The sequence below is a fragment of the Mustela lutreola genome, chromosome 12 (assembly GCF_030435805.1).
Source record: "Mustela lutreola isolate mMusLut2 chromosome 12, mMusLut2.pri, whole genome shotgun sequence".
Taxonomy (NCBI): domain Eukaryota; kingdom Metazoa; phylum Chordata; class Mammalia; order Carnivora; family Mustelidae; genus Mustela; species Mustela lutreola.
Window position 1 is genome coordinate 33,235,662 of NC_081301.1, and position 22,348 is coordinate 33,258,009.

The 22,348-nt window shown below is 37.6% G+C and overlaps 1 protein-coding gene across 4 annotated transcripts in view; it reads right to left on the reverse strand.

The window, feature by feature from the left end:
• Nucleotides 1-22,348, reverse strand: part of TDRD7 (tudor domain containing 7) — a 75,076-nt gene that overhangs the window by 33,377 nt on the left and 19,351 nt on the right. For all 4 annotated transcript variants that reach the window (XM_059141820.1, XM_059141818.1, XM_059141819.1 and 1 more), the window contains 3 exons: nt 13,422-13,495; nt 10,974-11,191; nt 429-1,015 (listed from right to left, as the gene is read on the reverse strand). In XM_059141820.1, the coding sequence (XP_058997803.1) occupies nt 429-1,015; nt 10,974-11,191; nt 13,422-13,495 (879 nt within the window). The remainder of the gene's footprint in view (nt 1-428; nt 1,016-10,973; nt 11,192-13,421; nt 13,496-22,348) is intronic.

Consider the following 22,348-nt stretch of genomic DNA (forward strand, 5'->3'; position numbering starts at 1 on the left):
CATGCTTTCAACATAGATTTTGTTTCACATTCAGAACATACTATCACTCCAATTTTTAAAACTGTTATCTTTTCTCACAAGAACAGATGTATATTTTTAAAAATCTAACAAATATTAAGAATATATGCAGATACCGATTTTTTAAAGTGCTTTGATTTCAAGATTCTCACCACCCACTGGGAGAGACAAATGTACATATATAGTTATAATGTGAAAGAAATAAAAATTAATCTAAGAGATACAAACACAAGAAGTTCCAGCAGTTGAGAGAAATGTGCAAAATATGAAAACAAAAATTATTATACTTCATTATAACTCTACGCAACTAAGAATATACTATTCTTCCTCAATTCCCAGCATCCGTGGGAAGAATAGCCAAGCGACAGTAGTATACCAGGGTCCTAAAGAATTAGAAAATAAAAACTCACCTGATAACCACTTCGTTTGTGTTGCTCAGTTCAACCACCAATACTGATGGGGACGCCTCAGTCGGAATGATTAATGGAGGAACTGCTATATTCTCCACAAAGGTATCCGCACATTTGGCAATGTTTTCTTCTATCTGCAAATACTCTTGTTCAATCATAGACTTGATATCATAATCTCCATGTGCTTGCCCTGCATCCTTCAGGATTTTGTCAGTGGGCAATGGAAGTTTAGCATAGAGAATGGCCTTCTGGGGATTTCCAGAAATGTAGTCTATGGTGCATACATCAGAAAACGAGGCAAGATTTTTTAAGGCATCCTCAGGAAATTTCACTTTGTACATGTCCTCAAAGGCTTTGGGGAGTGCACTGGCCCAAAGACCACTTGAGTATTTTGCCAGAAGCTCCGCAACTTTCTCTTTCAAGTCTCCTGGTATAACTGTTGGACACTCTTTTAATGGTGGTATTGGTTTTGGGGCAGGTAGTGGGGATGGAGGCACTTTTTCACCATCCAGTTCACCTCTCAAAAGCTGCTTTCTCTTGGCTGGATAAAGAAGTAAATCTTGACCACCACTGCAAGGTTTTTCCACCTGAAATTTTTAAGTAAAGCAAATGACAGATATCTCAACGGCTATTAACAACCTGAAAACATATTAATGCATTTTAAGTAAGAACAACACTGTTTTCAAATTAATCAAGAGAACACAAAATGTACACTTTACTCTTTTCAACTACAAAGACTTGATGCATTTCCTTCACCTACAAATAACATCATGAGCCACATTTCAGAAAAAATAGGGAAATAGAATAGCATTAATTTCACTTATGAGACATCTGATCTCCAACAACCCTATGAAATCCTGAGAGTTTCAGCCCTACAAACCACACATCTCATTGAGTTCTCTGTCAGATCCAAAGCAATAGCTTACAAAAATAGACTAAATATAAGGTAGGATGAAGCTATGAAAGGTATCAGAATGTCAGGAATAAACTGTTGGGGGAGAGCTAGGAAATATTTAGACAAAATGGAAGCACCATTTTTTTTTCTTCTTCCTGTAATGTCCTGAGAAAACCCTTAACTTTCCATTATTTAGAAAAAGACCCTCCAGAGGGAAGGTGCAGTTTTTACAACCACCAAAGTAGAAAGTTAGCTGAAAACTGCCCCTCCAAAGAACAAGAGATGAAAATGCCTAGCATTTGTATGTCATCCAATCTCTAATTTGATCTGTTTAACACTTCTGAGAGGCATGGCTCGATGGCATCTCATATAAGAGAAGAAAGAAAAATTGATGTATGGCACCATTTTCCCCAAGTTTTAAGCCTGTATGTTATTGGACCAGGGGTCTGCAAACTACAAGCTGCAGCCCAATGCAGCTCATCACCTGCTCTGGCCTTGCCTGTGAGCGAACATGATTTTTATCTTTTTAAATGGTTGAAGAAAAACAAAAGAATTATTTTGTGATGTGAAGATGGTATGAAATACAGTGTTCATAAAGTTTTGTTGGGACACAGCCGTGCCCATTTGTGCAGGTGTTGTGTTTGGCTGCTTTTGCACTTCAAGAGTGGAGTCAAGCAGCTGTGCCAGATGGTGGGTAACAATGACAGCTGTTGGCCCTCAAAACTGAAAACATTTACTAGCTGGCCTTTTATTTTAAAAAAGATTCTCGACTTGATTAGACTGAAGTTAGCACTCCCAAGTTTAAAAACATAAAACAGATGTAATATTTTTCAACTAAAACTTCAAGATTTTCATGAAAATGTGTTTTTTTCAGGCATTCTATAGTGATTGCTACCTATCCTCCACAAAATAGGTCTTTATCTCTCTTCAATTATCTGGTAAATAGGCTTACAAAAGATACCTACTACTGTATCCCCAGCTTACAACAATCTTCCCAAAGATAAGAACTGCTATACTATGGGTAACAGTGTGGTGTCCATTACTCATTGTGCTCTGGTACATCCAACCAGATTGTCATGTGATCTCCTGTTGCATCCCCCAAATAGAAAGCTTTCCTCTAGCCTTCACGGATGACCAAGGTAAGTCAACAGCCACTTGAAATGTGTCTTTTATTATATGCTTGGTATGATAATCAGCAGCTCATCATTTCAGTTATCTCTTAGGAGATACCTTCTTTACACCTTCTTCAGTCTTCCTGATCCACATACATACCTGAGGAGGGAGTCATTGGCCTACTGTTCTGTAGGACAAGATTCAAGGTCAAAACCCTACCCTTTTCCTCCATATTTTCTTTGTTTTGTTGGCTCTACATTCTCCCCCCGCCCCCTCCACTTTTGGCTTTGGATATCCACTCAAAAAACTACCTGGGATGTGGCATGACCTGGAACTCCACATCTTTACTCACTCCACCTCACCCTCACCCCTAACAGGAGAGATAGGTAAGTAACAGAGAAGATTAACTCCCTACTCCATGGAGTTTAAACCACCTCCTTTGGCACTCATCAGAAGATTCTGGTATCTAATATGCCTTAAACTTTTTATCCCCATAAGTTCATTATCTTTAGTTTCATTTCTGCCTCATTTGGAACTGCAGTGAAATACTTCTCTCACACCTCTCTGAGACTTTTTGTTTATAGTAGACATATTAGTTTTGGTATATGAGAGGCTCAAGGATTTCAAACATCGATTTCTTCAGGAGCCCCATTTGTTCATACAAATGTCTTTATCCTACACACCTAGAAACTTTCTTCTTCTTAATTCCAGAAGTCTTTACTTCTTCCTTTCTAATTTTACCTGTAAACTTAAATTCCTGAAGCCCAAATCCTTTGAGTCTATGGAAGGCTCATCTGCTAACTCTGCAGCATGAGGCACTGAGGTAAACATACTGTCTCTCATGGAACCAGAATTTTCTCTGGGATTCTATAATAGAATCAATATTGTCCAATTAAAAGGTTTTCTGAAACAGTTGTATTGGTCTCATCCACTGGGTAGTTTCCACTGGGTAGTGGTTCTTTGTGTTGAAGCTTTAAGTTCTTTCTTTTGTTCTTTCTTTTTTTTAAAGATTTCATTTATTTATTGTTTGTGAGAGTGAGAAAGAGAGATAATGCAAGAGAGCATAAGCAACGGAGAGGGAGAAGCAGGCTTCCCACTGAGCAAGGAGCATGACGTGGGGCTCAATCCCAGGACCCTGGGATCATGACCTAAGCCCAAGGCAAGTGCTTAACCTACTAAGCCAACCAGATGCCCCAAAGCTTTAAGTTCTAAATTTCATTTTTATGGTCACCATCCAAAAAAAAAACCCAATACAGAACGATAAAATCACATTTACCTGGAGGTCTGCTTCTGAGCAATCCAAGCATTAGCAAGGTTTTGAACTCAAAAAGAAACCAATTTAAAAACTCAACTTCAGCAGTAAATAAACACCCCTGAGTACCTTGCAACAGTGAAAACATCAAAGAGTTACTGACCAGAAGCTAGTATTCTATGATCAGCCAGTTCACAGAAAGAAAGAATGACTGGTTGATGGCCTCCTTAAGAGCTCAGTACTTTTGTGCTAAAGCTGAGGAGTGCTAGAAAAGTCAGACAATTGAGAAAGAGATGAGAATATGGTGCTCAGTGACACCACCGGGACACAGTGAACACAGACTGATAGGTTGGATCTGTAGCCCATAAGGGCAGTGGGTGGGGCATATCCTGCATGCAGGAAAATAGAGATGAGCTAACCCACCCATCTAACGTTCCACACCACCTACATCTGCCGCCAGCTCTGCGGTTTACCAGTACTAGTGGTGCTGAGCCCAACATATTCAGAAACAGTTACAATTTTTAGTTGCTTCTGTTTAAGAAAGTACAAGTGCAACTTCTTTCAAGATATGTCTCCAAAGGCAAAGGAAAAAAAAGTGAAGATGAACTTTTGGGACTTCATCGAGATCAAAAGCTTCTGCACAGCAAAGGAAACAGTCAACAAAACAAAGAGGCAACCCATGGAATGGGAGAAGATATTTGCAAATGACAGCACAGACAAAAGGTTGATATCCAGTATCTATAATAAAGAACTCCTCAAACTCAACACACACAAAACAGACAATCATATAAAAAAAAAATGGGCAGAAGATATGAACAGACACTTCTCCAATAAAGACATACAAATGGCTATCAGACACATGAAAAAATGTTCATCATCACTAGCCATCAGGGAGATTCAAATTAAAACCACATTGAGATACCACCTTACACCAGTTAGAATGGCCAAAATTAGCAAGACAGGAAACAACATGTGTTGGAGAGGATGTGGAGAAAGGGGAACACTTTTACACTGTTGGTGGGAATGCAAGTTGGTGCAGCCACTTTGGAGAACAGTGTGGAGATTCCTCAAGAAATTAAAAATAGAGCTTCCCTATGACCTTGCAATTGCACTACTGGGTATTTACCCCAAAGATATAGATGCTGTGAAAAGAAGGGCCATCTGTACCCCAATGTTTATAGCATCAATGGCCACGGTCACCAAACTGTGGAAAGAACCAAGATGCCCTTCAACGGACGAATGGATAAGGAAGATGTGGTCCATATACACTATGGAGTATTATGCCTCCATCAGAAAGGATGAATACCCAACTTTTGTAGCAACATGGACAGGACTGGAAAGAGATTATGCTGAGTGAAACCAGCCAAGCCGAGAAAGTCAATTATCATATGGTTTCACTTATTTGTGGAGCATAACAAATAGCATGGAGGACAAGGGGAGATGGAGAGGAGAAGGGAGTTGAGGGAAATTGGAAGGGGAGGTGAACCATGAGAGACTATGGACTCTGAAAAACAATCTGAGGGTTTTGAAAAGGCGGGGGGTAGGGGGTTGGGGGAATCAGGTGGTGGGTACTAGAGAGGGCACGGATTGCATGGAGTACTGGGTGTGGTGCAAAAACAATGAATACTGTTACACTGAAAAGAAATAAAAAAAGAAAAAGAAAGTACAAGCGTTTGTGGCATCTTCCACAGAGATTTGCTCAAAGATAAAGGTAAAAAGTGCCTTGTAGAGGGTAACCCCTGAGTGTTTACAAACCTTCTGCCCAGCAAAAACTCTCTCCACCATCTTGGATGAGTAGTTCTATGGACTGTATACAATTTAAGGCTCACAGTCTCTTTCACCTCTCACTCCTTTCTCCTAGTAAGGACTTTCTGCTGACACTGACTGCCAACTATTTACATTAGGATAGAACTCATGTCATTTTCCTTCAGTGTGTCGAAGGTCAGGCTCTTGCTCCATTTCCTTCAGGAAGACGATGGCATCTTCTCCTGGTTAAATGTGTGCAGAGCTTTTGGGGATGATCTTGGCTGGCAGCTGTGGTTCTCTGTGCCTTCTAGGCTCAGTACGTACTCTAGGCATGCTCTCATTATCTTTGGCAGCAGAGGCGGTACCCCTTGGATAACAGAAACTCACCTCATCTTGGAGTTTTGATTCCTTTGACTTTAGTCACCCACTGCACCTTATCTTTTTCAGTTTAACCTTTTGTTCTTTCATTAGCTTTTCCTCTGTCTTCACTGAGCCCAGTTCCTTTGTAGAGCTCACTGGGCATATCTCTGGTTTCCAATGGGTTCTAACCTGCTTTAATTTAAGCTTTAATTGAGAGCTGCCCCTCAAGAAAGAGCAGCCCTTTCCCGAAATACCTGCTGCGTGTCTATGCTGCACTGGCAGCTGCTTTTTATAGCTTGTCCCATTTCACGCCAGCGACCTTATGCAATGGACAGAGTCACATTTTAGAGCAAAGTGGGGCCCTGGAAGGATGATTTGTATGTTGAAAGTAAGACAGCTAAGAAATGGCAAGGCAAACATGGAACTCCGAAGCCCAAACTCCTCCTATCCTGCTCTGGCGCCCTGTGGGCAGTTGCTCCGTTTCACGTCCCAGCGCAGCAACACCATCCACATCAACATCTCTGTTCTCATTTCGCCACAGTGCTATTCTTTCTTCTATTGAGATGCTCATGGAAATTAAATTTAAAAACTATTTCAATGTGTTCACTGAGTTTTTTTTTTTAATTGGTGAAAGATTAGTAAAGAAATTAGATTCTGATTAGATATTGTGGCTCTACTTTGAAGCCCTCAGTTTATCTTTTCACTGCTGCTTCTCCTGGCATTTTTATCTAGATGGTATCCATGCTGTTAAGTTCGAGGATGCATCCATGCTGTTTGATTTATGTTCACTTCCTTAGAAAATCCAAGTTCGTCAGTTTTAGCCCAGAAATATCCAGGATTTTAAAAAGATCGCTTCATTTTGCATGGCCTGACAGGTAGCTTTATTATCTTAAACTATTAATTACCACAATTAAAGAAAAGTTCCTGAACATCCAAAAATATAAAGATGTATCTTTGTAAGTGGTGGAACTGTTGTCGCCTATGATATTACAGAAATTACTGTATTGATGCAATTCAGAACTCTGAGAATTTTTTAGAGTCCGAGGTATTAGAGTTACTCAACAATGTAAAGAACAGTGATTTCTAAGGGCTAGGGAAATGTCATTTAACAAAAATGCAGATTAATAGTAAACGACTTTTTGTAAAAGCATGAATAATTAGTACAATGGACAGTTTTTTCATCACTCGCATTTTATGTTCTAGAATTCATGCTTTCATCACAAAATGTTATATTCACAATTAAGGCCTGGCGTGCCTCCTGCGCAACTCAGAATGTTGCCCCGGCCATCCTGAAGTGGCCCTGTGCTCCTTCTCTAGGTCTCTGAAGTGGGGAGGGAATTTTTCTCAGTTGCGCACATGTGGTCCTGTGTGGCTCTAAGACAAGCACCCCAGCTCTCGGTGCAGCAGCAAATAAGACTTTAAATAAATACACATGTGCTGCCTCATGTGGGAATGGAGAGGTTTCTCTCTCCACCCATAATGCAGAGAGTGGGGAATGTCGACAAAATCTCAGGTGTCTAACAGTCATTGTCATGAGATTTAGAATTTTACTAGAAAGCAAAGTCTGTCAGGCTCTGGATCCTGGGTGACCTCCCGGTTGGGGGGTCCCTGCCAAGTTCCCACCAGCTGATGATTCTAGGTGGCCTCTAGGTCTGCTTGCCTCTTGAGTTTCTTCTTGAGCCATTCTCTCCTTATTGAATTTCTTTCAGTTTCCTGAAAAAGCTTTTCTCTCCATCTCAGGGCTCTGGCACCAGCTGTCTCCTTTGCCTGCTTTCTTCAGCTCACCTCTAAGGTTTCAGTGTAGCAGTCTCCTCCTCCGGGAAGTTTTTCTTAACTTGTCTAAGTTGGGCCATTTCCCTAACACCCTGGACTTCTCCTTCAGTACAGTCACAGGCTTATCCTTATTAGTTCAATGTTTATTTGCTCCCTTGGACAGTGAGTGCCATAAGGGCAAGCAAGGACCATGTCTGTCTTGTTTACTGTCATCCTTAGCACCCAGGGCAGTGTCTGGCTCAGAGAAGCATTTTATAAATCCTAGCTAAACACAGCAGTTAAGAATATTATTAAAAAGACCAGCATTTTAGAACAGCTAAAAGGTGTCACCATCCTCCTCCTAGGACTGAGTGGGAATTCTCAGACTCCAGTATCCTTGGTCTAGCGACCCATGATCTTGGGCTCTTTGCCTTTCCAGGATAGCTTCTGCACAATTTCCAACTTTCCTCACAAGTTGTCTAGGAATCCCATGCAACAGGCTCATCACTGTGAACATGACTATATTCTCTTTAGCTTTCACAACTCAGTCCACATTTTGTTGTTGGAGAGATTAAGGTTAAGAACAACAGAGTCAAAGCATCCTTCCACCTGCATCAAAAGGTAACCCAACATCCTTGTAAAGTGGCTTATGGCACATAGCTGGTTAGAACCTCCATAAAAGTAAAACTCAGAGGTGCTCTTTGGTCCCAGAAGCTCATATTGCCCATTCTGATATTAGTGGAAACACTATTACTATTCTGATATTAGTGGAAACACCACTATTCTGATATTAGTGGCTATTTCTGAGTTTGTCATGCACATATGGTGCATCCATTGTACACAGGTATAAATGGGTGATCTGGCTTTCCTAACTTTATTTTTCCAGCTTTTTATATAGAATGTTTTATATGATTGGGAGAGAAAGCATCTTTTAGAAGAAATAGGGAAAAGTGTTGCACTTGGGTTTCTTCTTTAGTTTCACAACAAGCTGTGTAGAGAGATACACACTACCAAATCTTCCTTACCCAATTTTCTATGTTGCATTTGAGAAAAGACACGTCTATCATAGCATCAGCTCTGGGCATGCTATCAGCATTTCTGCTTTTCAGGAAGGTGAAAAGCAAGAAGTCAGAAGACAGGGGAAACAACTATGGTTTAACTGTTTAACACGGTCTAAAAATAACCATGGTGTAATTGTTTAAAACCATCTACCAGCAGACTGTTAAAAATGTTCAGAGGTTATAAGAAAACAGTTTTGAAAAGATTAATAGACATCAACAAGACTGGCAATTTTGGCATCCTAGACACACTGCTTTAACACTAAGCAAATTCTCATCCTTAATAATTTATAGTGCTTGCATCTAAACAATCCTACTCAAAGTTGAGGGACACGGAATATAGATAAGAAAGGTATATTCTGTGTCTTTTTCATGTTCTACCTTCACTGTCTGAACATTATCATGCAACAAAGATGAATTGGAGAAATCAAAAAATAAAAAGTCAATTGTTTTGGTAACTGAAATTTAGTAAGAAACCCTTTATTGTAGATAAAGTTTTAAACATCAAAGAGATACTCTCTTGCCTACAATCCTAGCAAGAGAAATTTTAGAGTTTTGCAGATAGTTAGCAAAGATGAAAATTTCTCCCCCAAAGCCATAAGACACTAGTAGTTATCATGGAGTAGTTATCATGGAGTATAAAATAAAGTAGCCAGAAACAATAATGCATTAAGATCTGTGGAGTTAATTTTTAAAAATTTACTCCAAAGACAACTTTTTTTTTTTTAATCAAACCTTTATGTGTATCCTGACAAAAAGGGGCTCTAAGTTCATTGAAGATATGCTGTACGTTTATGACTATCTGTAGATTTAAAAAATAAAAGAGCCCTATGCATTCGGAGAAGGGGCTCCAGGCCTTGCACCTCTAAACTGAGCAGCCCAGCAAAACATCCAAAGTCCCCTCAAGATGAGGGAACACTGAGGGGGCACATCAATGGTGCTAAATCTGCACCCAAGGAGAAAACTCACCCTAGGAAAGAGTAAAAATGGAATGAAATGAGTGGCAAACAACAGGAATTCCCATTATAAGAGCAAACCCTATATTCCACATAAATCAGGAGTAACATAGTCCATAAATATTCTTGCCTCTATAAGTTATAGGGCAAAAGCCTATTTCCAGAGTTTGCCATTTCTCCTTGTTTTCCCACTTTTCACTGTGTATTCTGACATGTGACTTGGTCCTAAGGGGTCCTTGGCATCTACCCCGTGATTGGTACCTGCAGGTGCACAGTAAATGGTATATAAATAAATGGTCTGGATGATGAAGGAATGACTCTTGCCTGGAAAGTGACTGGGACTCTAATGGGTGTCAGAAACCTGAAGGAAAAAGTGGTTACAAATACATGTTGTCTTTAGGCCAGGTGCTTAGAAAAAGAGTGGTCTGTGCTTTATCCAACAAGGTTGGGGGCCAAAATATATATTCAGTTAGATAAATGAAAGCCCTCTATCAAACAAAAATCATATACATACTTAATTCTGCAAGCTTAGAAGTCCCAAGTAGCTTGCCATTTAAAATAGTTATACATCACTGAATATATTCTATGTAAATGACAACATTAAGAAACATAGTAACTTTTGGGATGCCTGGGTGGCTCAGTGGGTTAAAACTTCTACCTTCGGCTCAGGTTATGATCCCAGAATCCTGGGATCGAGCCCCACATTGGGCTCTCTGCTCAGCAGGAAGCCTGCTTCCCTTCCTCTCTCTCTGCCTACTTGTGATCTCTGTCAAATAAATAAATAAAATCTTTTTATAAAAAAAGAAACATAGTAACTTTAGTTTAAGAATCTAATTGTCTCTATTGCTGGCTGAACTAAGATTTCTAATAAACTATTCTGATCTATCATTTTATTATAATAGACTCTCAAGTAGAAACAGGTATAGAAATTGATGTCAGTTCACTTGTCAATTTTTTTCCTCCAAAGAACTTTATAAACATTTTAAATCACAACTCTGTATTAATTTAATAATTAAAATAAGGTATTCTATAAATAGCCAAAATAATAAGCATGTAAAATTTGAGGCTAATAAAGTTTTATTACCAGTAAGTTTAACTTATTGAAAATGGCAAAGTTAGTAATATCTACTGGAAGCAGGTCAATACAAAATAGTATTCATATTAAATGCACTTAAAAATAATTTAAGACAAAATATATAAAAACAGCAATCACAACACACATAGCCCTCAATCTTGACATACTTCTATAAATAAGAACTGATATATGTTAATCTTAGAGATAAATACTAATGAAGCAATATTAATAAATCAAGTGCTTCGTGCTCCCAGAGTGAAGGTGATATGACTAATAACTCAAAATCTGAAAGTGGGGCAGGAAGAAGGCATCAGAAGGAAGGAACAGGAGAAACATACCGTGCAAATATGAGGCCAGTGTTCAAATTGTTGTAAAATTCCTTGATTAAGTTCTTCTTTATATAACTCTTTGTAAAAATGTGGAAGCTTAGATATCCAAATGCCATTGTTATGCTTGTTTAGTATTTCCTTTATGCGGTTCTGAACCTCATCCATTTTATAAGTGTAAGAGGCAGGAGGCGTGACATTTGGTTTTTCAACAGTCTGATTTACATTATCTTTAAATTAAAAAAATGACAGAATTAACCAGAAGGCTTAACATTTTAGATTATCCCCATTACCTAGTATTTGTGTCATTGGGCTTTGTTACACTTCAGGTTTGTGGGGGTCGAGGGACTTAGAAGCAAGCGGGACTTAGGCCAAGCAGGACTATAACAACTTCATTCTAAATTTTAACCGTGAAACAACCAGCAGGCTCAACAGTCACCCACAGATGGAAACTGCTTCCCTTATGTTATCAGTGTGATTCCTAATTTAATTTAAACAAAGCAAGAATGATCTTGCTTTATAAAGAATAATAAATTTTATTATTTAACCAATAATTTCTGAAGTGCAACTAAGAAAGGTTAAATTAAGACAATACTGGATTATACGCAATGCTCAATTTAAAGCTATATTCCACAAAGCATTAAGATAATGCCTTAATCATTAGGTCAAAGAACATTTTATAGAAAATAAAAAATTGTCTAGGTTTTGTGCTTTATTAATGAGAAAAATAATTAAGCAATATACAGAAGTTCAAAAATTAATCCACCTACAGTAATCATCCTAGCCTCGGCTTATAAACTAAATAAAAGCTCTAGTGTTCACAGATAAGTATTACTAATTTGTTTTTATTTCATCAATCCAAATCATTTATCTTTTATAAGTGATTTTTATATGAAGTTTTGGCTCTCTTTACTCACACTTATTTTTTATCTAAAACTTAGAATGCCTGAGCTAACATCCTAAGACAATAAAGAAATTTGAGTGTCTATAGCTGACAGTTTTGGAATTTTAAGAACAATGAAATTCATTCCAAACCTCTTCACTGGGACACAGATTAGAGTGTATTAAAGATTACCATCTACAAGCAAAATATATTTGTACTTTAATGAGACAGTATTCCTACTGGGATTCAGCAAATTTTATCCTATTTCAAACTGGCAGGTAGAGAGATACACAGACTGGTTTGGGAACACTGGCCTCTGAGGATGCCAGAAAGCCAAAGGGGAAGCTGTTCCTTGAGGCTGGCTAGATGCTGACTTTGCCTTATCCACCAGAAGGCACAAGACTTAGTTTGGCTCAGCAAACAAATGAGTCCATCTAAAGGTATCACTAATTTATTTAGATTTGCCCCAAATAATGATACAAAAGGACCAGGAATAAGGAAAAGATGAGCTTCTGAGAACCAGACCTCCTTTAAAGGGAGAATGTCAGAACTGATGCACAGTTGGGAGTCTTTGCAAATGCACCTGTTCTGGAGGGCCACTGGGAGTCCCCTAAGCTTGTGTGCCTTTTGTTAAACAAATCAAGGAAGCAATCTCTTTTACAGGTAGGAGAGACTGTGTATAAGGGTGTACACATCAGTGCCAGGTAAACTGCAATCATTCTGAAACAAGTCCTCATGGTTCTGTAGAGAAAAGCTTATTCTAACTGAAAAAGATTTAGTCTCTAAAGGGTATACAACTTTACTGAATTGCCATGTTTCAAAAAATGCATGTGTAACAGTAATTGATATAAACAAAAAGCATATTCAATTAGTTTCCATAAGAAATACCGGAGATGTGTTCTTATGGGAAAAATTATTTTGACTCAGTAAGAATCACACTTAAAGTAGCAAATCATTTGAAATCACACTTAAATTTCAGGCAACATAAGTACTGATTGTGAAGCGCTGTGTCCCTCAGGTGGATCTTTTAGCAGGGAATTTACACTTTGGTTGGAAAAGACAAGATAATGAGTGTGTATATTTTTAATCTTCAGAATCTTTGACTTAACTGTTTTCGTAACAGTCCTTTTGGATCTTATAACCCAAGGAATCATTTATATTCGTACTTAGATGCTTAGTGGTCATTGTACACAGTTTACGGTCCCAGGCTTCTCAATGGTGGAGTATCTGAAACCATTTTAGGAGTTGAAGTCCCATATTTGTGTACTTTAAATGTCACCCCCTAATGAGTGAGAGGGTGGCAAGGGACACAGGTGCCTCTGCAGGTGACAGACGGAAGTGAAACAGGAGTGGTCTGATGTGAGGAAGGCCTTACGTCAGAATGAGGATATCCCTGGAGGTATTGTTTGTTCTTTAGATCACTTCATGTCAGAACATAAAGAAATGAGAAAAGGAGGGAGGAGAGATATATTCCAAGTAGGATAAGGTGAGAGCAAATGTGAAATACCACCACCAGCAGGGGCTCTGAGGTTCCAGAAACCAAAAGGTATCATAAAGATAATGGTTAGCACACATACCACTCACTTCCTTAGCACACGTTCTTGAGAGATGCATCTGAAAAGGTGGTGGAAGGGATGCCTTTGGGCTAAACCTAAGGTGTTATAAAAAAAGAAGAAAAAGTAAGTTAAAATTCTAATAGTGAAGCCTATGTCAAGTTTTAAACACCACTTTTCATTTAAAGTCTCTGCAGCACTGAACAGCAAAACAAGTCAGAATATTCCAAAATGAGCAAAAATGAAAATGATATCTGGTACTATTAGCTTTCATGTTTCATATTCACCCAGAGAAAAATGTGTTAAAAGCTAAATTTATTTTTTAAATTTTAATGTAGTCATGTTTATTAGTCTTTTTATTATGGTTTTCACTTTTCTTTTTTTTATTATTATGTTCAATTAGCCAACATATAAGCACATCATTAGTTTTTGATGAAGTGTTCAACAATTCATTAGTTGCATTAACACCCAGTGCTCATCACCACATGTGCCTTCCTTAATACAGGGTGATGGGTATTAAATGCTAAATTTAAACGAGAACTTTATAGGTTTTATTTATTTATTCATGAGAGACAGAGAGAGAGAGGCAGAGGGAGAAGCAGGCTTCCCACCGAGAAGGAGCCTGATGCAGGACTTGATCCCAGGACTCTGGGATCATAACCCAAGCCGAAGGCAGATGCTTAACCATCTGAGCTACCGGCGTGCCCTAAACTGGAACTTTAAAAGAACTTGGAAGTTAGATTTACAATTAATCACCTTTAAGGGACTAGCCATATAAAGTAAAAAAAAAAAAAAAAAAAATCATGCAGAGAGTAAGTACTTGAACATAAAGAATATTTTAGAATATAACTAAAAAATGAAGGACTTCTATCACCAGGAATTGAAATGAGTTACAAAATTACATTTATAATCTTTGAACAGAACTAAAATGATACAGAGCATAGAAACACTCAATTTACAATTATAAATTGTAAATTACATACAATTTACATTGTATCTGAGCATATGAAAAAAAGTGGCATTCCAAACCACAGAGGGGATTGCTCAAATAACAAGGAGAAAAGAAGAAACAAGATTCCCCATTATCTCACACCTTACTCAAATAATAATTTTTATATAAATTATATTGGATATATGTAGGAAGATTTCTCCAAAAAGGAGGACAAAGAACCCCCCCACACACACCATTTCTGTTCATATCAGTCTCCCTCACTAGACTCCAAGTATCTTAATGACCTGTTCCCGGTGCCTAGGATACTGCTTGGTATAAGCAAGGGAGAGTGAATGTTGAAGGGTGAATAAGATGATTGAATGAATCAATGACTGCATCTTGCCCATCAGTGGGTATGGGGCCAGAGTGGGTGACAATGACACAGTACATATATTTTCCAATTTGGGGACGGCATGGAATACTCTAAAAATTAGCTAAATTCTTTGGAATGAAGCACATCTCATAATATTTTAATTCTATAATAAACTATTAAATGTTAGACTACCAATACAACTTATTTAATATATGATACAACGATAAGAGCTTCATATTTATGTATTAACGCATCTGGGTCATAATAGAAGATGTCAAAACATATCCAACTCCTATTTATGCAGAAATGGTAGGGAGACAGCACTCTTTTCACTTGCACCAGAGCCATAAAAATGTAAACTGGAACCCTCCCCTGCTCTGAGTCTGCTTTGAGGGTTCTAGTAGCAGGCAAAGGACTGTGAGCAAGAGGAGGGCACAGAGAGATTATGGCAAGGACAGATATGGATGAGGAATGGGTAGATGCGATGGATGGGAAAGAAAACAGTTAACATAGCAAAAGAAAGCTTTTAAGGGAAACTGCAGGGACACATGAAAAACAAACATAATAAGATGAAAGAGATCCAATCAATTCTATAACAGTAAGTATAAAACATTTACTATTTTGTTTCTTAAAAGACAAATAGTGGGGCGACTAGGTGACTCAGTCAGGTGGGCGTCTGACTCTTGACTTTGGCTCAGGTCATGATCTCAGGGTCATGAGACTGAGCCCTGAGGTTGGGCTCTGCACTGGGCATAGAGTCTGCTTTGGATTCTCTCTTTCCCTCTCCCCGCCACCCGACTTGTTCTCTCTTAAAAAAAAATAAAAATAAAAATAAAAAGGATAAATATTTAGACTGGCCCCCCCAAAATCCTCCATCAAATCTAAACATATGCCATTCATTAAAGACACATTCTTAACCTACAAACACTTACTTAAGGACCTACTATGCGCACGCATGGGGAGACAGTAATGATCTGTGATTAGGAAGAGAAACACACCCCTAGCTCACGGACTATACATATAGTTGAGAAAACTGTGGTAAGCAGCTATGACATGGCCCCCAGTGATTCTTGCCTTGGTATCTACAGCCTATTTATAAAAGCTTGGAGCACCACCCCAGTGCTCGCCTTGAGTCACTTGCTTCCAACCAACAGCATATGTCAAGGTTGAGGGTATTACAAATGATTATGTCACAAAAGATTCTAATTTTCCCCCGTTAGCACAAATGGACATATTGGGGAGGCCTATGTAGAAACAAATTGAAGATGGTCTTTGGCCAACAGCAGGGAACTTGGGCACTGAGGAAAACCTGAAAGGAAATGATTATGCCAACAACAATGTGCATCAGCCCAGAGGCAGATCCTTGCTTAACTCATTGCAGCCACAGCCAGTACCTTTGCTGCAGCCTCGTAAGAGACTGAGGCAGACAACCCAGCTAAGCAGTGTCAGATACCTGACCCACAGAAACTAGGAGATAATATGCATTATAAGCTACTAAATCTATATAATCTCTTACATGAAAATAGATTATAATGCACTGACAAAATCTATTTATAAAAGCAAAATCTACTAAGTGCTATGATAGCGGCAATAGGTATAATGAAAGCACAGCATAGAAGCAAGAGCCCCTATCAGGAGTAGAGAGAGGAAGAAGTAGAGAGTAAAGGTTATTAACACATTACAGAGTTATAATAATCTGAATAACTTGGCACAGCAAAAGAATAAACAGGTAATTAATGATTCTGAATTGGAAAGCCCAGAAACTGAGTTATATATTTATAACAATTTATTATTGGTAAAGACAGTATTTGAAACCAGTGTGGAAAGAAAAGATTCTTTACTGATTGGTATTAGGACATCTGGCTAATAACACTGCAAAATCTCATGTTATACAAAACCACATAAATTTGGGATTAAGGACTTAATGAAAGCATAGCATCCTAAAAGAACACAGAAGACCTGTTACATAATAGTGGGGTATAAATGCTTTTCTAAGCATAACACCTAAAGACAGAGCCACAAGGGAACAGATTAATAGAGGTAACTATGCAAAATTTTAAAGTTTTTATATAATGGAAATACCAAAATTAAATAAACTGAGGAAACATTACCAATATATTACAAGAGGTCAACATCCTTAATTTATAAATTATTTTTACAAATGAGAAAAGAAAAAAAACAGGAGAGTTGTTGTGCAAAGGGCAAAGACAAGTAATTCACAAAAGATCTATAAATGGTTGAGTAAACATTTAAGAAAATTATGACCTCCTTAAGAATCCAAGTCAAAGAAATCGACATTAAAACACAGCTACATTTTTTTCACCTTTTAGAGTATCAACTAAAAAAGTGATGCCTAGGGGCGCCTGGGTGGCTCAGTGGGTTAAGCGTCTGCCTTCAGCTCAGGTCATGATCCTAGAGTCCTGGGATCAAGCCCCGCATCAGGCTCTCTGCTCAGCAGCGAGCCTGCTCCCCCTACCCCCCTGCCTGCCTCTCTGCCTACTTGTGATTCTCTCTCTTTCTCCCTGTCAAATAAATAAATAAAATCTTAAAAAAAAAAAAAGTGATGCCTAGTGTTGGCAGGGGTATAAAGAAACAATCACATCGTATACTTCTAGAACATAATTGGTATAAACTGCGTGGAGCACAAATTAGTAATAGCCTTAGTATGTATACTCTTTTACCCAATTTTATCAATTTATTCTAAGGAACTAGTTATGAATATATGCAATATATGCAAGTTCTGTTCTACAGAAATGTTCATCATAGAATTGGTTACAACAATGGAAATCATTTACATTCAACAATAGGTGGTTGGGCAATGGACTTCCCTGACAACATGAAAAATGATAATGTAAGGGCACCTGGCTGGCTCAGTCAGAAGAGTATGCGACTCTTGATCTCCGGGTTATGAGTTAGAGCCCCACATTGGGTGGAGAGATTACTTAAAACAAACAAATTTTAAAAAATTGATAATGTAGAAGTATCTTAATCATGTGGGTTAAAAATATATTACCTTTAAAACAGTTTATAAAATAGTAATACATAGTTTGATTTCCACTTGTATTTTTTAAAGGTTTTATTTATTTGATGGCGAGAGAGATCACAAGTAGGCAGAGAGGCGGCAGAGAGAGAGAGGGAAGCAGGTTCCCTGCTGAGCAGAGAGCCTGATGGGGGGCTTGATCCCAGGACCCTGAGATCATGACCTGAGCCGAAGGCAGAGACTTAACCCACTGAGCCACCCAGGCACCCCTCCACTTGTATTTTTAAAAACTTACATACACATAAATATTAAATATATATATTTAAGCGTATGTAAGTTTTTATATATCAAATATATATCTAATATACAAATATATAATTTATAGATAAATATTATATATAAATATATACATAATATATAAACATATTATTTATATATAAATATATAAAATATAAATATATATTATAAATTAATATATTAAATATATTTAATATTTATGTGTGTATATATATATATTTAATATTTACGTATCATTTGGGACAGAGAGTGAGCAGAGGGAGGAGCAGAGAGGGAGAGAGAATCTCAAGCTGACTCTAAATGAGCACAGAGCCTGATGCTATCTCATGACTACCAGATCACAACCTGAGCCAAAACCAAGAATTAGAAGCTTAACCAACCAGGTGCACTTAAAATAGATAGATATATTCTTTAAAGATTTACTTATTTGAGAGAGAGAGAGAGAGAGCGAGAGTATGTGGAAGGAGGGGCAAAAGGAAAAGGCAAGAGAGAATCCTCAAGCAGACTCCACACTAAGTGCAGATCCCTACGCAGGGCTCCATCCGAGGACCCTGAGATCATGACCTGAGCCAAAATCAAAGGTCAGATGCTTAATCAACTGAATTATCCAAGTGCCTCCAAAAGATAGATATTTTTAAATGGTTACATTTATGTTTGGATTAGAGGCAATTTTTTAATTTCTTTCACTTCCTTATACTTTGCAAATTTTCTATACCATATATATAATACTTTTACAATCAGAACAAAGCAATAAATGTTTTTTAGAACATGCTTCCTACAAATATTTTGGATGTACTAAACACACAACTACTTTAAAGATGCAAAGACTCAGAAACCAACACTAAATTTATATTCATTTAGCTTAAATTTGAATGATGCCTTTTTGATCATGGTGTCTGTTGGCTAATGCCAGACAGCCATTTATTCCTATCCAATGTCCATGATTTTTATACACAGAGCAATTTGTTCTCTCTTTCTAATGGGCCTAATGGGAACCTCAACCTTCAGCTCTGCATTTATCTATGTTTTATGGATAAATATATTAAATATCTAGTTTAGTAATCTTATCACTTAATAAAAATACAATGGTCATGAATTATATTATTTTAAAGATTAATATTTCCTTCCCTCATATAAATCAGAGAAATCACAAATCAATCATATATCCTTATTCCCAACTCCTCTCTCTGTTTTACTGGTGACACATAATAAACTTAGCTTGATACCTGCAGTATTAGAAAATATCCATCATGTTGTCTTTCTAGAACCTTCCAGTTTGTTAACTGGCAGGCATGAATTCTTAACCAGAGATTTTGAGAAAGGGCTTCTGGGACCCAAGAATCTTCTTGAATTAATATACAAAGATGTATGTATATGTTTTTTTAAATTTTTATTATTTTCATTTATTTTTCTGGGAAGATCATTTAGATCTTTTATCAGCTTCACAGAAGATTTAGTGAGCCCTCAAATATTAAGTTAATAATGGTTTTAACTATGTAATATTTCTCTTAAATAAATAAATCTTTAAAAAGACCTGGTATTCCCCTATAGATGATGTGTCATTTCTCTCTGGCAGTTTTCAAGATTTTTTCTTTGTCTTTAGTTTTTAGAAGTTTAATTACGATGTGTCTTCATGTGAGTTTCTATGGATTCATCCTGTTTAGGACTCTCTGAACTCTTCAATCTGTAGGTTTACATCCTTAGCCAAATTTGAGAGGTTTTGAGCCATTATGCTGTCAAATACTCTTTCAGCCCCACTTTTTCCTCCTCCTCTAAGTCTCTCCTGAGATAATACAAATGTTAGACTTTTTCTTATTCTCCCCATAGGTCCCTAAGGGTCTTCTGGGTGTTTTATTTCCATAAGGCCCTCAGGCTTTGCTAAGTGGTTCTTTTTTTTTTTTCCCCTAATTTGTTTGTTTTACTTTTTTGAAGGAAGTCTATTTACTCTGCTGTTCTTAGTGGGTCATTTCTATCGCTCTATCTTCAAGTTCACTGATTCTCTCCTCTGTCATACTCATTCTGTTATTGAGCTTACCCAGTGAATTCTGTATTCTGGTATTCCATTTTTTAGTACTATAGCTTCCTATTTTGGTTCTTTTTTATATGTTCTATTTCTTTGGTGAATTTCCAATTTTTCTACTTTTTTCAAATTATTTGCAATTGTTCATTGAAGCGTTTTTAGGAGAGCTACTTTAAAATTTTTGACAGATAATTATATATATATATATATATATATATATATGTTTTTATCATGTTATGTTAGTCATCATACAGTATATCAGTACATATGGTTCTTTTTTAAGATTTTATTTATTTATTTGACAGACAGAGATCACAAGTAGGCAGAGAGGCAGACAGAGAGAGAGAGGAGGAAGCAAGCTCCCTGCTGAGCAGAGAGCCCGATGCAAGGCTTGATCCCAGGACCCTGGGAGGTCCTGGGATCATGACCTGAGCTGAAGGCAGAGGCTTTAACCCACTGAGCCACCCAGGTGCCCCAAGTACATACAGTTTTTGATGTAGTGTTCCATGATTCATTTTTTGCATATAACACCCAGGGGTCATTACAACACGTGCCTTCCTTAATACCCATCACCAGACTAACCCATTCCCCCACCCCTCTCCCCTCTGAAACCTTCAGATATTTCCCAGAGTTCACAGACTCTCATGGTTCATCTCCTCCTCTGATTTCCCCCCCTTCAGTTCTCCCTTCCTTCTCCTAATGTCCTCCATGCTATTTCTTATGTTCCACATATAAGTGAAACTGTATAATTGTCTTTCTTTGCTTGACTTATTTCACTTAGCATAATTCCCTCCAGTTCCATCCATGTTGATGTAAATGGTGGGTATTCATCCTTTCTGATGGCTGAATTTTTGTCAGATAATTTCAACATCTGATTCATCTTGGCATTGGCATCTGTCAGTTGTCTTTTCTCATTCAAGTTGTCATTATCCTGGTTCTTAGTATAACAAATGATTTTTTAATTCTTTCCTGGACAATGGGACATATGTTGGGAGACTGAATTCTATTTGGAAGTCACATGTTAGCAGGTAGTTACCCTGCTTAGGTTTAGCACATAGCTCCTGGCCCACTTTTATAGGCTGTAGTTCCAATGATAAGTCGTTTTTCATTGCCCTTATGGTACATTTATTTGTTGCTGTTGGGGCTCCTTCTTGATCTCTGCAGGTGCTGCCCATAGGAGTAGAATGCACTTCCCTGGGCCTAATGCTGCCAGGTGGAAGGGTGAGAACACAGTAGGCTGTAGGTCAGAAAGCGCCATCTTGGGCCTGCTCTTTGGGCTGCTTAGTGCTGGCACAGCCTCTGTTCAATCACTGCAGGCGCTACGTGGAGGAATGGAAGGCATTCATCTAGGTTGCCCATTGTCACTAAGAGGCAGGTAGGAGAAACCAGATCTAGAGAATGCTCCCCTGTGCCCACAGTCCAGAATGTCTAAGTTTTGATGTCATTTTATAGATTCAATTCAAAATGGATCTTGAAATTTAGGCACACAACTAGAGGAGCAATGGTACCTCAGTCACATATTAGACCCAACTAGTGCTTTGGGTCAAGATCCAAGTTTTAACGATGTTTTCCCAGACCTTATCAAAATTATAATAACTAGCCATAACTAGCATTAAACATATACTATTATGAAAAAATTTACCTAACTTATTAAAAATAACAAATTCCTTCTAAATATTCTAATATGGGGGACAGTGCTGGGATTTTTGAACACTGATTTAGAAGGATATGATACAACAAAATTTATTTTATAAAGACACAAAAAGAATGAAAGAATGTGATAATGATTCATCTATGTGAGGAGTTGGTAAACTTTTTCTGTAAAGGGTCCACTAGTATACATTTCAGATTTTGCAGGCTATACTATCTCTGTACAACTACTCAGCTCTGTGGTTGTGCAAAAGCAACCACAGACAATATATAAACAAAAGGATATGGCTTTGTTTCAGTAAAAATTTATTTACAAAAAAACAGGCAATGGGACAGATTTGGCCCATAGGTCATGGTTTGCTGACCTGAATTGCCTTATAAAGCCATAAGACTTAGAGCCAGAAAGGAACTTTGAGATCACCTAGAACTTTGAGATCATTTAACATTTTCATTAAATGAATGAGGAAACGACAGCCCAAAAGATGAAGTAATTTCACTTATTCACCTGGCTAATAAATGGTAGCACCCAAACTAAGACTTTAAGTTTGTCCTTATTCTGTCCAATATTCTGATGTATGGATGTATGATGCTACTGTATAATTATACTATATATATATACATATATATATACTGTATATATAAATATGACTACTAGAGCACAATGGAATGTATAAACCAATATGATTGTATTAAAAATTTA